This window comes from Histomonas meleagridis, assembly GCF_020186115.1.
Source record: "Histomonas meleagridis strain 2922-C6/04-10x chromosome Unknown contig_32, whole genome shotgun sequence".
Lineage (NCBI taxonomy): Eukaryota > Parabasalia > Tritrichomonadida > Dientamoebidae > Histomonas > Histomonas meleagridis.
In genome coordinates, this window is record NW_027150863.1 from 1 (window position 1) to 17,697 (window position 17,697).

The following is a 17,697-nucleotide window of genomic DNA, read 5'->3' on the forward strand; positions in this document are numbered from 1 at the left end:
TGGGGTATTATTAAACGAAATTAAAAAAAGCTTAAATTGAAGAAAGAAGACGATCTTTTTACAGCTATAAATCAATTTTGGATTACGATTGATGATAAAATTGTCGATGCGCTTGTTGGAGATTTTATCAGAAGATGCGAAATGATAAGAGATCTTGCAGGAGAAAGCCCAAAAACCGTTATTTTGAATTCAATTAACTTCTGAGTTATGATATCCAGTGAATAGGCCAACATAGTCCTTGTGATTTTTGGTTTTTAGGACACCGTAAAGAACTTTTAGAGGATTAGGAAATAACAAATTCTGAAATGCTTGTCGATTAATTAATCTATATATGGAATGAGATATCTTTGGAGGAAATTTGATCGGTTTATTGTAAATGGGGAAGAAAGTGTATATGGATTATTGAACACGAAGTAAGGTACTATCAATCTCAATGAACAAACATAGTTTTCATTCATCAGAATAGGGGTGGGAGCTCATTATATTTTGCCTTTCCTGTAATACATAAGGGATAATTTAGCTATTTTATTTATGACCATTTACAAATGCCAAATTATATGTTGTTTTATAATATAATTTAAATAATTTTCAAATATTATTATGAAATACCAATTTATTAAAATAAGTTATATATAAAATAAATAAACATCGATGTCGGAATAGGAATTCCTTGGTGGCTGCAAAAATGGCATTTTTTGAAAGAATTGTGATGTGAAAATGATCGTTGCCATATGTCACGTAACTTGATAAAAACTTCAATATTGCACGATTGATACCGGTTGGAAGTGTTTAAAATGTAAATTTATATTCAAAAGAAAATTGGAATTTATTTTTTATATCTTATCATGCAATTTGTGCTCATGAATTAGTCATGTATCAAATGAAAGTCAGTGTATTCCGGGGGATTGCTCTTTTTTCTCTTCTTCTTGTTCTCTTTTTTTGATTAATTGTCATATGATCTTTATTTCAATTGGATGCCTTTCCATTTCGTCTTCATTTAACTTCGAAATACCAATCATGAAATTTACACAATTGTTCTAATCCAGATCTCCGATCTTCTATATTCTTCTTGTCTTTCTATTTCTTTTTATTTTCTTGCTTTCCTGTAATTCTTTTTTTGGACTTTTTTTCGAACGGATTTTCTTGGTGTCAAGCAATCAAATAACCGTTAAATTCACGGTTATTTTCTACGAGACAAAAAATTCAATTTTTGAAAAGTGAAAATAACATCATGAATTTTAATTTAATTATGCTGCAAATCAGAAATAAATGTATATATATAAAATAAAAAAAAAGGTCATAGGGCAGACCAAGTTTATTTTTTCTTAATTTCGAAATATTTGCATTCCAAAAAAGTGAAGTGAAATGCTTTTTTTGATAATTTTATTGAAAGAAATGAAACGAGAAACTTCGAAGTGAGCAAGCACACAGTTTTTTGTTTTTTATAATCCTTAATTCAAAAAATATCTTTTATTATGGATTTCTTTAATGTTGAATGATACCACTAAAATAAAATTCATTAAATGTGAACTATATAATCACAATAAAGAATCTCTTTCTCTTGGAATTCCAAATACAAGCATTCAACATTTTATATATCTTATGTTAATAGAGTTCACTTTTGACAAAGAAAATTTTCAAGATATATTAACGAATATTTTTATTGAACTTTGTTTGTTTCACCGGCATTCTAGAATAAAGGCAAAATAATCGGATAGCAATATACTAAATTAAAGGTGTTATTAGATGGTTCGATGTGATTTTTGTTTAATTTTGGCTGTACAGTCAAACCGTTGGCCGCAAATTTTAGCAAACGATAGACAAATTAAATGAACAGTTTCACAGAAAAAAATTATCGTCATTCTGAAATTTCTATCGTTTCCCGGTTAACGTTATTTTGACTGTTGCATTCAAACCATTTGAAAATTTTGTTCACAAAATTGTGAAGGAAAATTTTTCTCAATTTGCAACATGATCTTATTCATTGCACTCTGCCTTGCTTTCGAATCAAATTATGTTACGAACCCTTCATTTGAATCAGGGCTGTCAAATTGGGGGTTTGATTACAGCACATGTAAAGTAACATCTGAAGTATCACATTCTGGAAATAGTTCAATTTATTGTCATGATACATCAGGAGAGAGGAATGCACTTGCATACCAATTTAAATCCAAAGGATCATTACCAAGTGGATATTATTATAAACTTTCAGCATGGATTCGAATGAAGGACTGCACATCAAGATTATTAGTTTATGCTGAAGGCCAATGGAATGCATACACAATTGGTCTATATGTTTATAATGATAAAAATCGTTCATGTTCAAAAAATGATAATCAACTCTATAATTGTGATGATGATTGGTATTATATTGAAGGCACCACATTAGAACCATTAGAATCCACACAACCATGCACCATTGGATTTGGTCTTCGTGATAAAGGCACTGGCGAATTTTGGATTGACGACATCACATTTACACCTGTTATGACGACCACATTACTCAACAGCGCCGATGTTACATGTTGGCGTCAAGAAGCGTATCGAGACAAGACCAATGTAATTGTTGATCTAGCAGTCAAAAACACGCATTGGGAGAATGGCGATGATTTAGCATTCGATGTTGATTTCATTAACCAAGAAACAGGGGAAACAGAGTTAACACTTCATGAATTTACGATCAAACGTAACATCGAAAACATTTATGCTAACTTTGAATTAGATCCAACACTTTTAACGCCAGGTTATTATAATGTTAGTGTTACATTATATAATCTTTTGTTTAATATTACTGAGAAAACTCAAACATACATTCACATCTTATCTGAAAAACGTGATTATGCCATTTATATTGATGATAGGATGCGTACTATTGATCATGGGAAAGTTTTCTTTCCACTTGGCGTATACTATGATTATTGCGATTATTCCGAAGATATCATTCGTGACTATATTGCATCTGATGACAGTCCATTTAATTTAGTTATAGGCGGCGGACGTAGTAAAGCAGCGATGGATCGTGTATATAACATTACAAATGGTAAAATCCGTGTTATAGACTTAGGCACATCAAATAAAGTTGCGTATAGTAATGTTACACAACGTAAAGAAATTGCAAAACAACTTGCTGATTATGCGAGAACAGTCAAAGATTCGCCAGGTTTATTTGCATATTATCATCAAGATGAGCCTACGTCACAAGTAGTTCCATCAATGCATGAGAATGTTATAGCATTACGTGAAGCAGATCCTGATCATCCTGTTTATACTGCAGTTAATCGACGATTAGAGTTACATTATATTAAAGAAGGCTTAGATTGTTACGGAAGTGATATTTATCCCGTACAACATTACGACGATTTCCATGCAGTGTATACAGTGACTTATCAAGGACGGAATAGTGTTATAAATAATAGAGCGAATTGGGGAATTCCACAATTCTTTAGTTGGAAAATAATTGATGAAAAACAATTTCCTAATGAATTACCTCCAACTTATGATCAGTTACGTCAAATGACATATCAAATGATTGTCGGCGGCGCAAATGGAATTATATATTATGACTTTAGTGCGACAATGTGTGGGCCACAACAGCCATGGCAAGATGAATGGGAGAAGTTAAAGAAAGTCGCAAATGAACTAATGAATGATTACGTGCCAATTATATTATCTGGTAATGACGTTGATCCAGGTTATGCACAGCCAACGTATGAAAAGGAACTTAATGTTGGCAGAGAATGCGCTGTACGATTCTTTAATTATGATGGATATGATTACGTTTTGGCGGTGAACATTTGGCAATATAATGCAAAGGAATGCACTTTCTTTAAGCCAAATACTACTTCAGATATTGAAATAGTTTCAGGTAACTCAAAAGTTACAAAGCAAACAAATACAACTTTGACTTTGAGTATGCCGGCAATGGACGTGACATGGCTTAAGATTACGAACGAGCCTTACAACGAGAAATTAACAGAGGCTCAAAGCGAACAAGTTAAAACAGGTGAAGAAGAAGAAGGAGGAAAACAAAGTGAAGAAGAAGAAGGAGGAAAACAAAGCGATGTAAAGGAAAGCAGTGAAGAAATAAGTGGAGGACCCGACAGCGGAGAAGGAGAAGGAGACGGAATGTCAGAGACAACAAAAATTATTATCGGAGTCGTCGTGGCCGCAGTTGTGGTGATTGCTGTGATCGTCGGAGTTGTTGTCGGCTTGAAAAGAAGGAACAAAAAGGAACAGTCGGTTTCCGTTTGATTAAATAAATTCTCTCATTGTCTCTGAAATGTACTTTTAGATTTCTGAAGAATTATTTCCATTGTATTTGTAACATTTCACTGAATAACGTTTTCGTGTTATTTTAAAATGAAATGAATTTTTGTAACAGATGATGCAGATGCAAAAATTAATATTTACGAACGAATTACATAAAAACGTTGTGATTGGTAATATCCAAATTCATGCACAGTAAATATTGAAAAAATACTAAGATAAGTTTATTATATATTAAATAATTTTTTGTTTTATGTTCATTTAGCAAACAAAATTTTGTATTCTTTGATACAGAAATATGAAGAGGATTAACAACATTTTTTGCTTTCTTTCTCTGGCACCACTTGTTCTATTTGTATTTCAATGTTCTGGTGTAACTTCTGGCGTCTGTTGTCAATCACTTGTTCTGTTAGAGTTTGAAACATCCTTTTGATTCCGGTTCCATCTAATGAACTTGTTTCAAAGTATTGAATTCCTAGCTCAGCTGCTTTGTCGTTGGCATCAGCCGTTGATACACTGCGTTGTTCATTTGGGATATCGCACATATTTCCACATAAAGCAATAATTGCCTGATCATTAGAACTTGAAACTTCATTATACCAGTTTGTAACAGATTCAAATGTGCTAACCGGGTTAAACTTTTGTATGTTGGAAGGATTTCCTAATGCAAAAAAAATTATGAAAATAGATGCATAATTATAATAAAATCTAGGAATTGATTTATATGACTCTTGTCCAGCAGTGTCCCAAATACTTACATCCATTTTCATTCCTTTTACATTCATTTTAATTTCAAATGTATCATTTGCTACTGTTGGTGGAGCAAAAGTATATGCTCCTTTAACAAGCCAAAGAGCAGCTGCAGTCTTCCCAACACATGCATCACCAACAAGAACAATGTTTATTCGTTGTTGCATATGAGCAAAAACTTGCTCCTGAACGCTTTTTGACTTTTTGATATATCTTTATGAAAATGTTGAAAATTTCGGCTATTTATAAAAATGCCGATTTGTAAACCATTTTTATTTTTGACCGTTTATTCGGACTTTTGATATGAAAAAGGAATTGGCGGTTTTGGTCGGGCCTTTAGGAAGATGTCTGAAGTGAAACAAAATGCTGATGGACAACGTCGTGGCGGAATGCGCGGCCGCCAACAACGCGAGCGCCCACAGAGAAATGCACAAAACAGAGGAAAAGACACATGGCAACCAAAGACTAAATTAGGTCGTTTAGTTGCTTCTGGTCGTATTACATCTATCGAACAGATTTACCTCCACGCTATGCCAATTAAAGAACCAGAAATTATTGACAGACTTTTAGGTGATAACTTAAAGGATGAAGTCATGAAGATAATGCCAGTTCAGAAACAAACACGTGCAGGTCAACGTACTCGCTTTAAGGCTGTTGTTGCTGTCGGTGATTATGATGGACATGTTGGTCTTGGTATCAAAACATCTGCCGAAGTTGCTAACGCAATTAAAGGCGCTTTAATTTATGCCAAGCTTTCTATTCTTCCAGTACGTCGTGGTTATTGGGGTAACAAGATCGGACAGCCTCACACTGTTCCAAATACAGTTACAGGAAAATGCGGATCTGTTAGAGTACGTCTCATCCCAGCTCCACGTGGTTCTGGAATTGTCGCAGGTTCAGTTGCTAAGAAGCTCTTAGCTATGGCAGGTTTCGAAGATCTTTTCACATCTTCAATTGGTAACACAAAGACATCTGCAAACTTCCTCGTTGCAACATACAAAGCAATAGAAGCTACGTATTCATTCCTTACTCCTGACCAATGGGAGCAGAAGGAACCAGAAGCACATCCATTTGTTCAATATAGTGATATCCTCGCAAAAGACAACGAATTCAAAGTCACAAAGGTAAATATCAATTTGGAGTAAACATTATCTCCTTTTTTTATTTGGTTTTAAGAAATAAATTAAAATTTTATCAATTAAACAGCCTAATTCTTAAAATGAATAACCGGTGAAGTTGTTTTATCTGTGTATAAATAAATAATCAACGAAAAAACGGTTTTCTATATAGAAAATTCAGTTATTAAAAAGTCAAATAACTGCCGTTTAGCTGTGAGTAATGTTATCAATTTTTGTTTTTCTGAAGAATATGGTCTGCCAGAAAATTTTTTTGAATTAAAAATTGAAATGAATTTATTTTTGCGTATGTTGCACAATTCACATTATATACGGGAAATAAATCATACCCAATATTTTACTTATTAAAAAATTTTAAAGTAATGATTTTATTGATGGTCTAAACTCAAAAATTATATTTTAATACACAAATGAATAAACGGTTATTCATAACCGTCAAGTGCGCTTCACTTTGTGTATTATTTTAAGAAATGAGCTTCTATGGGAGAACTACAACAAATTATCGTGGGCATAGTTATGTCCAACCAAATTCATTTTTACCAAAACAAAAAGAATACTTGTCAAAACTTAAATCAATGCAAAAAATTATTTTTGAATTAAAAAATGAAAACATAGAAGAATCAGTCAGTTCGATGTTAGGTTTTTTTGATAAAGAGTTTTTAGATTCAATGAATATTATTGTTTATCGATTAATTTATTCATCAGTTCAATCGCTAAAGGAAATCGATGTATATCTTAAATATTTACAATTACTTGAAACAAAAGAAAAAGAAATTTATAAAGATGAGGAATATTCAGAAATTATTCAGCTTTTTTCTGAGTTTTTAAAAAAAAATAGATCACAAGAAAGTTATTACATTCTTGAAAATATGATTGAACAAAAATTAATTCCATCTGATTTCATGACTGGTCTGAGAATTCCTTATTTTGTTCATTATGAAACGAAAGAAGAAATAAAAAAGTATATAAACACAACTTATTTTTATTCCCCTAATGATGTAAAATTTATTTCTGAAAATTTTGAAGAATTATCAAAGAATAATTGGGAACTTCATAAGAAATATATTAAAGAAGGACACAGTCCAAGTGAAATTGCGAAAATAATTCGAAATGATGAAGTAGATAAACTTCAAGAAATATCATCTAATACAAAATTTAATTTTAATCAAACAATTGAGCCATCACTTTATGAAAGATGTTCTTTTATTAATAAGCAAAGTGTTACATTAATTGATTATGCAGCATTTTTTGGATCAATTAAATGTTTTAAATATTTACTTATGAATAATGCAAATGTATCAGACACAGGTAAATATGCAGTTGCATGTGGGAATGAAGAAATCATTCATTTATGTGAACAAAATCATTCATCATTTGAAGGTGCATATGAAACAGCAATTGAATTTCATCGAAATAAAATTTTTCAATATCTTTATGAAAATAAAATACATACTTCTCCATCTTTCATTGTACCATGTATGAAATCATCTAATTATGAAATTATATCATTTTTTGAAAAACAATATATTTCTGAGTCTGAAGCTCAACAATCATTTGAAGTTAAAAATATATTTATTGTTAAATATTTCTTAGAAGGAAATGTTATTTCAAATAATCTTCTTTTTGCTTTAATAAATACACAAAATATTAAACTTATTAAATATGCTCTTAATCAACAAATTCAAGATATAAATGCTAGTGATAAATTTTTAATTAATCATTTAATATTTTTTAATATTTGGTGGATTTTATTCATATTTTTTGAAACTATTCTTTCTATGGCATTAAGTTTTGGCTTAACTGAAATTGTTGAGATACTTTTAAATAAAAAAGATCTTCATTTATATGGTAATTATTTTTGTTTATTATTTATATTGTCTTTAATAATTTGAAATTTTATATTATTTGGCATTTATCATAGTTATTTTATATTGCGCTTTCAAATGCAGTAAACAAGAATAATTTTGAAATTTTCAAGTCAATCCTGGAAAAAATGGATGAGAAATTTGAAGAAAGTTTTGTCTATTTGGTTAATATAGTTTTTTTTATAAATAGATGGGATTAATCTCAATAATTTTTTAAGATATGTATAAAAGCAATCCAAGATGATAGATATGATATTCTTAAGTACTTATTGGATCGAAAAAAAATCAATTTAAAATTAAAAGATATTTCTCTATTTTCCTTTCTGTTTACTGAAAATTGGTGTATGTTAATAATAATTGGTGTTCATTTAGAATACTTGAAACACTTTTAATTTCTGCTGCAAAATATAATAGAGTTAAAATAATGGAGTTACTCATAACACTCAAAGAAACTGATGTGAACGCTAGTGATATTTTTTTAAATATAAAGATGTTTATTCGAAATATGACTTGTAAAAATTTAATATTTGATATTCGAATTCAATATTTCATACAGATCTAATGATTGCTTCAAAATTAGGAAATATTGAAAGTGTTCAATTTCTCACAAAATTAGATAAAGTTGATATTAATCTTCAAAATTTTTCTTTATTAAATATTATAATGTTTAAAAATATTTGATAAATTATATACATATTATTTGAAACAGCGCTTATGCTTGCTATTCAAGAAAACAAATTCGAAGTAATCCAAGAACTTATTAATCAAAGTAAAATCGATATTAATGAAAAAAATATTATTAAATATCATATAAAATTTTTGAAACTATTATACTGTTCATATGAAAAATTTGGATTATATTCTTTAATTTTGAAACAGCCTTAACCATAGCAATAAAGGGGGAGAAAATTGAAATTGTTAAAATGTTGCTTGAACACAAAAATATTGATGTTAATGCAAAAGAAGTTTAATATTTTTGTTTGAAGTTTGTTTTTATATTTCCATATTTGTTTAATGATTTTGGAAATTGTTTAATCAATTTTATACACCATTAATGGTTGCAAATGGATGTAATAATATAGAAATAGCTAAATTACTTCTAGCACATGATAAAATCGATATTAACAACAAAAATTTTTGTTAATATCCTAAAAATTTGGAATTTTTAGAAATGTTTTCAAACTGTATTAATTTTAGCAGCTAAAACTGGAAACTTTAAGTTTGCACAAATTCTTCTTGAAAATAAAGAACCTGAATCAAATATAAAACTTATTGAAATTTATTTTAATTTTTTGAGGTTCAATTTATTTATTTGAATCAAGCATTCCTAATAACGAAGCGCATTTCAACGAAAATAAAAAATTTCACAAACAAAAAATCGATATCAATTTAAAAGATATTAATTAGTTATATTCAATATTTTCTTATTATATAAGAAGTTAAATATTAACTCTTGGAATATCTTCACCTGATTTAAAACAGCACTTATAGTAGCAGCTGAGCTAAATAATTCTTTAATTGTTCAATTACTTCTTTCACAAAAAGGAATTGATATCAATGCTAGAGATATTATTTCATAATTTTTAATGTTTTTTCATCTAACTTTCTATTTGAATGAATTTTTTGGAATAATTTTTAAATATTTAAATCTGCACTTATGGCATCAGAATCTAAAAATAAAATTGGAATTGTTAAGATGTTACTTGCAATGAAAGGAATTGATGTTAACACTCGAGACATTTCATTGATAATTTTAATATTTATTTAAGTATTTCAATGTTTTTATATAAAATTTGGAATTTGCTTTAATTTTTTTACTACAGTATTGAAAAATGCATTGTTCAATGATCACAAAGATATTGTAAATTTATTAATGGAACAAAAAGGTATTAATATCAATGCTAAAAATATTATTTTGATATTTTTAATATTGAAATCAAATATTTGATTTTTTCTAAATATTTTTGGTGTTTTCTAAAATGATTTGATACTATATTAATTAGTGCAGTTAATAAAGAAAAGAAAGATATTGTGGATTTCCTTTTATCGCAAAAAGGAATTGATATCAATGCTAAAAATATTTATTTATTTAATTTAATTTATATTTTTCTTATTTGTGGTTTCAAAATGAAATTAGGAATTTGAGTTTTTATCTTAGGACAGCACTTATGAATGCATGCGTTATTGGTAATTTATTTGGAGCTTGTATTTATTTAAGATTACTTCTTAATAGAAAAGAAATAGATATTAATGCAAAAGATATTTATAATTTTTATTTATTGTAAATTTAATTAATTTCATATTTAAAAATAATGTTTGGTATTTTTTAGATATAGTTATGACAGCATTGATGTATGCATGTATAAATAATATATATAATGTTAAAACACTTCTTAATCACAACAGAATTAATATTGATATAGTGGATATTATTTTACAATTTATAATGATTGCGTGAAAGATTTTTAATTTGAAAATTATTTTTGGGAATTATTTGATCAATTTCGAACAGCATTTATGTATGCATGTGAATATTGCAGTACCAAAATTGCTTCAACACTTTTTAAAATAGGAGCTGATATTAATTTTAAAGATGTTAACTCAATTTTTTTAAAATTTTTTATTAATACATAAAATTTCAAAAATATATTTGGAACTTATTTTTGTATTTTAAGACGGCGCTTATTTTAGCAATCAAAGGGTGTCAATCAGATATTATAGAATTTCTTCTTCAACAAAAAGACATAAATGTTAATATACAAAATATTTTAATTTTTATTTATAATTTTTCTATTAATAATTTAATGTTTTAACATTATTTTTGGTATTTGTTATTAATATTTAGAACAGCACTAATTATTGCTTCTAAAAAAGGAAACATGGAATTTATCAAATTACTTCTTCAACATAAAGAACTCGATTTAAATCTACAAGATAAATATATATTTTTATTAATGTTTTACTAAAAAAATTGGTCTTCAAAACTAATATTTGGTATAAATTCATAATATTTTATACAGCACTTATGTATGCATCTCGATATGGGTATTATGAAATTGTTGAATTACTTCTTGAAGAAGGAGTTGATTATAACACAAAGAATATTTATAAATTTTGTTTGTAATTTGTTTTAATAAAATGAAGTTTCAAAATAACTTTTGGAGATAGTTTATATAATATGAAACAGCATTTACAATTGCATGTGAAAAAGAACATATTGATATTGTTGAATTACTTCTTTCACAAAAAAGAACAAATATTATTACAACTAATATTTATTTTATTTATTTATTATTAATTTCATTTATTATTTGTTTTAAAATGTTATTTGGAATTTAAATATTTTTAATGAAACAGCTTTAATGATTGTAGCACAAAATGGTAATGTAGAAATAATGAAAATTCTTCTTAATAAAAATATTTTTGAAATAAATTCCAAAAACGTATTTTTATATTATCTAGAATTTGTTTAATATATTTTGGGTTTCATTTAATAAATTGGAATTTATCAAATATTAAAGAAACAGCACTTATACTTGCATGCAAAAAAGGAAATGAAGAAATTGTTAAAATGCTTTTGGAACAAAAAGGAATTCAAGTTCATACGAAAAATATTTATTTTATTAATTTAATGATTGTTTTTATAAATTAATGATCAAATATTATATTTGGAAGATAATTAAAATATTTAAAACTACACTTTTTATTGCAGCTAAAAATGGAAACAAAAAAATTGTCAGTTTACTACTTGAAATTAAAGGATTCGAAATTAATGCAAGAGATATTTCATTTAATTATTTGTAGTTTAATTTGATCATTTCTTGTTTTAATAAGATATTTGGAATTCATCCCATCTATATAATACAGCATTAATGGTAGCATGTGAAAAAGGAAAAAAAGAAGCAGTTGAAATTCTTTTAAAACAAGAAGGAATTGATCTAAATGCTCGAAATATTTCTTTATTTATCTTAATAATTATTAATAATACTTCGAATTTTATAATCATATTTAGAATTTAAATTTAATATTTTTTAATGCACTTATGATTGCATGTGAAAATAATCACCCTGATATTGCCGAATTAATTCACAAGCAAATCGATCTTAATTTTAAACGTAAATAAAAATATTTCTTAAAATCAAATTTATCATATTAGCATAATGTGAAAGTTACATAAATAACTTTTAAGAAATTTTATTATTTTATGAAACTAAACAAAGCAAGTCAATTCGATTCGAACAAAGTCCAGTCAATTTATGCGACTGGTCGTCCTTTTCGCAATGGGTAAATCCAAAGCATGCGGACGTCAAGCAGCTCGCAAACTTCGAGTTGCACATAGAAATAACCTCTGGGCAAGCAAGAAATATCGTAAGAGGCAAAGCACTACAATTTATAAGACTCCATTAGAAGGTGTTGCCATGGCTTCAGGCATTGTTACACAAAAAGTTGCTGTCGAAGCCAAGCAACCAAACTCTGCTATTCGTAAAGCTGTTCGTGTCCAACTTAAGAAAAATAGCAAAGTCATCACAGCATTTGTTCCACGTGATGGTTCCCTACGTTTAATTGATGATAATGACCGTGTTCTTGTTGCAGGTCTTGGTCGTTCAAACCGTTCTGTTGGTGATCTTCCAGGAGTTCGTTTCCAAGTTATCAAAGTAGCCGGTTTCTCACTTCTTGCCTTATGGCTTGGAAAGAAGGAAAAGCCAAGGAGCTAAATAAATACTTTTTTCTTCAAGTGATTAATCATTGGGAAAAATTGCATTTTTTTTTAAACAGTCACTCTAAAATCCGAATAATCCCAACACAGTGAAATAGAATTACAATTCATACGATCTGTTTAACAAATCGCTGAATTAGATAAATTGTGTAATGAAAATGACATTTTTTGAAGAAATCTTTTTTCATGTCGAGAAGTCAAAGAAATTCACATTTTATTATTTTAACACTTAAGTAACAAACATTAGTCCACTGATACTGATCTGTCAATCATTTTGACCTGCCCCAACAACCGTTCGTAAGAATCCAAAAGTGTCGCGACCAATTGTTTTTGTTCGTCTTTTGCCGATAAGTCCATCAAAATCTTAATTAACGGCATCAAAAATTTGATGGCGTATTGAATTGATTGCTGAACATTATTTAGTATTGTCGCCTCAAGCAAGTAGTTAAGTTGCAGCTCTGATAGCCTTAAGTATGCAGTGTCACCTTGTTGAACGAAATTCGTCAAATCTACAGCTATGCCACTAATGTGATCTTGATTTTCTCTTACTTTTCCTCGAATTAAAATCCATCTGACTACAGAATCAAATACAAGTGGAATTAGGATATTACAACTTTGCCTTTTCTCAAATGCGGCCATTATCGCAGCATGCGTTGAGTTGATGAAATCTTTTCGAACATTCTGATTGATAGTTGTCCAATTAAATACAATGGTTTTATGAGCATTCGGTTGCGTGGAGAAAGTTCTTTCAGGGTAATTTGCATTTTCGAAAGCGAACATTAACATCTTACTATTATGGAACGAAGTATTAGTAATTGCCAAAGTTTCATTAATACTATTAAACTTATTCACCAAATCGTCGACATTAAACAACAACAGAATCATTTTTTGTGGTGCGCCAAATAAGTACAAATAGAAATGCATATAATTGCCACTACTTGTTAAGAACCTTAAGTTGAAATGTGTTTCCAAAATTCTCTTTTCTTTAATTTGCAAACATGAATCATTAAATTGTTCATAATCATCTGGATAAATATAATCCTTCAAATTAATCAAATAAAATGACTTAATGTTACTCAATATAGAATCATTAGTCACAACACTTTCCATAAATCCGCTATCATAATCAATGCTTGCGATAAAGAATGAGTCGCTATTGAAGCTCGTGTTCTCTTTAATGTTACGATCGGGATAACAAATCGCTTGCATTTGACTTAATTCGCGAGATGAAAAGATGAAAAATCCATTTTGTAACTTGGTGCGTATCGCAGAATACCAAACAAGATGTCCCAAAGATGATATGATTCGGAATTTGATCTTTTGGTCATCTTTGGAAAACAATTCTTTATCTTCCGGATATATGATCTCGTCAATAGACGTAATCGGTTCACTATACCCCAATTCTTTGGATAATGAGATCGGATCAACTAATGTATGGTCTTCACGAACTTTATGGAATCCTAATAATGCTGATACCATTTTGCCATCTTCATGTGCTTCGTTTAATTGGATTGTCTTCTGATTCAACGTTGTGACATCTTCAATTAGATACATATAAATTTGTTTCTCTAACGTTATATCATAATAACTTAACGAAGCCATTGATATCCAGACATCACCGATCTTTGGATGCTTTAAGGATAAGATATGTGTCTTACATTCTTGTCGATTCTCGATCTTTAAGAACTCATTAATAATATTTTTATCACTATTTTTCATGATAAAGTCAAAGATGTCCTTTGTCATACTTTCGCCGAATAACATTCCATGTGAGTCGAAGTATTCATTAGGTTTGTCCATACATTCGACAATTGCAAAACATTTTGATGTTTCCAATAACTTATAAATTCTTGACAACACACCCGATTCACTATTTAACGATATTATTGAATGATGATATGCAACTAATATTGATAAGAAGAAATGGAAACGTCTTTCTGATGATCTAAAGACTATTAAATCTGATCGGATGACCGTTATGATGTAATATTCGACATCGGCAACCGCAAAACGGTTACATGCCAATCTGAATTTTGGATAGTTTACAAGCTGGAAGACGTTAGAGGATACGTTAGCCTTTATATTTGGCAAAGTTTCTTGGATTGCATCAGCTACTTCTTGATCATGGACAACACTGGCTATAGTTTCATACTCACCTTGTTTTGTCATCATATTTACTGATATTGCTATGAAGTCCAATTTTTCACAAATCAGTTCAATGTATTCTTGGAATGCATTAATAGTAGGAGTTAAAGAAATACCTTCGTTAAATATATTAATATGTAAGCAATCCAAATAACTTAAATATAATGATATCATTCCAAGTGGTAACTTCGACTCATCGTTTGGTTTCAATGTGAATTTGCAGTTTGCATCGTCTATTTTGAATTCGATGTCGGTTGTGATGTGTTCGTTCGGTTTGAAATGTGATGTGATAAGGGCGTCCGTTACGGTGCCATAATCGTTGAGCTTCAACTTGCCGTTTTCGATGCGGTAATCAGTGCTATCATGAAGCTCTTTGTAGATGTCGTCCCATAAGATTACCATGTATATGTCATTGATGATGTAATAGACATGAAGTTTGGTGAAGATGATCTCATTAGGTCGTTGAATTGTTCGAATGCTTTCCATGGAATTCTTTTTGGTATTGGAGACTTCTTTAATGAGGTTTAACAAATGAGTTTTGTATGGAGTAGATGTAAATGGTCGAAATGATAAAGGTGATCCGGTGGATGTACAAAACCAAACAATTTGACTTTCTTTGATGTTGTCAAGAACCTTGCGGTAGAGGAGAATCAGTCTTAAGAGCAACAAGATGAGGAAAAGAAAAGTAAGCATGAGGGATAAATATTTGATGTGCTTTGAAAAGCTATGGCTTGGACAAAAATTCGTAATGCTATGTGAATAAACAAATGCAGTGGTTTCGTTTTGAAGATATGGTTCAATTAATGTGAAATTTGATGAAATTTCAAAATTCGGATTTTCCATTCTTTGATACGTGATAACAAACTGCGCATAGTTAACACAGTTCGTACAATACGTCAGCTGTGTAGATAAGTTTTGAAGCATTAATGGGAAAAAATCATTATTTCCAACAAAAGTAATGAAATTTCGTTGATAATTACTACCATGATTCTCATAAATATATGGGAAATCAATGGGAATACGTATGGTACATTGTGGTTTTCTTCCTTCGAGTAAATTTTTTGAGATAAATATATCTGGCTTTAAATTTGTTGAAGATACTTTAGTGGCATCAGAAAAAGGTGAATTTGAACTCATGCTTGTGAGTTTGGTGTCAATACTTATGTATTTTTTGTTGCAAAGGAAGCTAAATAGAACAAACATCACCATTACTTTTACATAAGTTTACATTCCATACAAAATTCTCGTTACATACAAAAGTCAAAAGAAAAATGTAAATTGAATACGAGATAAAGGAGGAGGAAAATACGTATATTCCATTTATTATATTCGTTCAGATGAAAATAATGAAGAATATATATTCTCATATGCATGCATGTTTGAAATTATCTGATATCAAAATTATGATATATCATAATATTATGAAGATATTTTAAGTTAAACTTTTTATCGTAATCATAGAATTTTTCAAACGTCAGGAACAGAATTTGGATAAACTTTTTCGGTTATTAGCCGTTGTAAAAAATTTAGCAATTTGTGTTTTCGGATCAATTAAGAATAATCTAAAGTCTTGTTACCTTCAGGGTTCTTAGTTTCTTTTTGTTTTGTTATTAATTTGCAAGGGTAAAGACAATTTCCAGCACCACAATCACAGATGAATTGATGATTATTTGGTGCAACAACTTCATAGACATCATGACCTTTGTGACATACTTTTTCACATTTAGAACATATGCAATTGGGAGGAAGGACGCCACATGTGTTACATAAGTAATAATGTTTTTTGTGTACTTTTTGATGGTTGGCAATTTCATAAGTACAATGTTTAGATGTGACATTAATTCCTTTTTGTGCAAACAATGATTTAACAATTTTCATGTCACCTCTTTTAGATGCTTTTCGAAGTGCTTCAATAAATATTTTGAACAATTTTCAAATATTATTTAGATATATCAAATTATTAAATTGAATTGATAATGAAATAAATAAACATCTAAAGCATTAATATCTATTCCAGCTCTTTTAAGATGTACTTTAACTATTTCCATGGAATTAACAAATATTTCTTACATTAATACCAATTCTTTTTTGTGCAAGAAGAGGTTTGTCTATTTCACCAATTTTAGAATTTATAAGTGCTGTATTAAATAATTCAAATAATTTCCAAATATTGTTTTGAAATAAAAAATGATTAAAATAAATTTCAAATTAAATAAATGTATATCTTTATAAATAATATCAATTCCTTCTTGTTCAAGAAGTAATTTAACTATTTCTGTATTAGCACTCCAAGATGCTTTCATAAGTGCTGTTTTAAATAATTTAAATAATTTCCAAATATTATTTTGAAATAAACAATACATCAGTAACTCTGTTTGCAGGTTTCCAATTTCCAAAATTTCTTTCTCATCAAATATACAAAATAACCATCAAATCATATTTTCATTTTCCAAAAACGATAAAATTTCATAATTTCCATATTTTCTACAGGCTTCAATAAGTTGAATCTTTATCTGTTCATTAGAAGAAATTTTCTGCGTTGAACTATAACGAGAACCATATCTAGACGCACCATTTGAAGTAGTTCTATTTCCATCTATTTTTTCTAGTTTGTTTTCATAAATATAATGAAAGATATCATTTTGATGAAATTTAATTGCTGCTTTCAATAACCCTTTAAATTGCGCATGATTTTGCACACATAAATGAATGATTTCTTCATTTCCACCTGCAACTGCATATTTACCTGTATTTGTTAACTCAGAATTATTTAATAATAAATATTTAAAACATTTAATTGATCCAAAAAATGCTGCAT

At 28.9% G+C, this 17,697-nt stretch overlaps 5 protein-coding genes across 5 annotated transcripts; 3 read left to right on the plus strand and 2 right to left on the minus strand.

Annotated features, from left to right (window-relative positions):
• Positions 1-1,971: 1,971 nt before the first annotated feature.
• On the plus strand, positions 1,972-4,251 carry GO595_005056 (carbohydrate binding domain containing protein; the record flags this gene model as incomplete). The annotated part of the gene is made up of 1 exon (XM_067918257.1): positions 1,972-4,251. One exon carries the CDS (start codon positions 1,972-1,974, stop codon positions 4,249-4,251), a length of 2,280 nt encoding a protein of 759 aa, XP_067774606.1.
• A 323-nt stretch (positions 4,252-4,574) lies between these two features.
• Positions 4,575-5,183, minus strand: GO595_005057 (small GTP-binding protein; the record flags this gene model as incomplete). The annotated part of the gene is made up of 1 exon (XM_067918258.1): positions 4,575-5,183. The coding sequence occupies one exon, from the start codon at positions 5,181-5,183 to the stop codon at positions 4,575-4,577; it is 609 nt and encodes a 202-aa protein (XP_067774607.1).
• A 177-nt stretch (positions 5,184-5,360) lies between these two features.
• GO595_005058 (40S ribosomal protein S2-1) lies at positions 5,361-6,161 on the plus strand (the record flags this gene model as incomplete). The annotated part of the gene is made up of 1 exon (XM_067918259.1): positions 5,361-6,161. The coding sequence occupies one exon, from the start codon at positions 5,361-5,363 to the stop codon at positions 6,159-6,161; it is 801 nt and encodes a 266-aa protein (XP_067774608.1).
• A 6,136-nt stretch (positions 6,162-12,297) lies between these two features.
• On the plus strand, positions 12,298-12,732 carry GO595_005059 (40S ribosomal protein S23; the record flags this gene model as incomplete). Its single annotated transcript, XM_067918260.1, has 1 exon — positions 12,298-12,732. One exon carries the CDS (start codon positions 12,298-12,300, stop codon positions 12,730-12,732), a length of 435 nt encoding a protein of 144 aa, XP_067774609.1.
• A 245-nt stretch (positions 12,733-12,977) lies between these two features.
• On the minus strand, positions 12,978-15,722 carry GO595_005060 (sensor histidine kinase; the record flags this gene model as incomplete). Its single annotated transcript, XM_067918261.1, has 1 exon — positions 12,978-15,722. The coding sequence occupies one exon, from the start codon at positions 15,720-15,722 to the stop codon at positions 12,978-12,980; it is 2,745 nt and encodes a 914-aa protein (XP_067774610.1).
• Between the last annotated feature and the right edge of the window lie 1,975 nt (positions 15,723-17,697).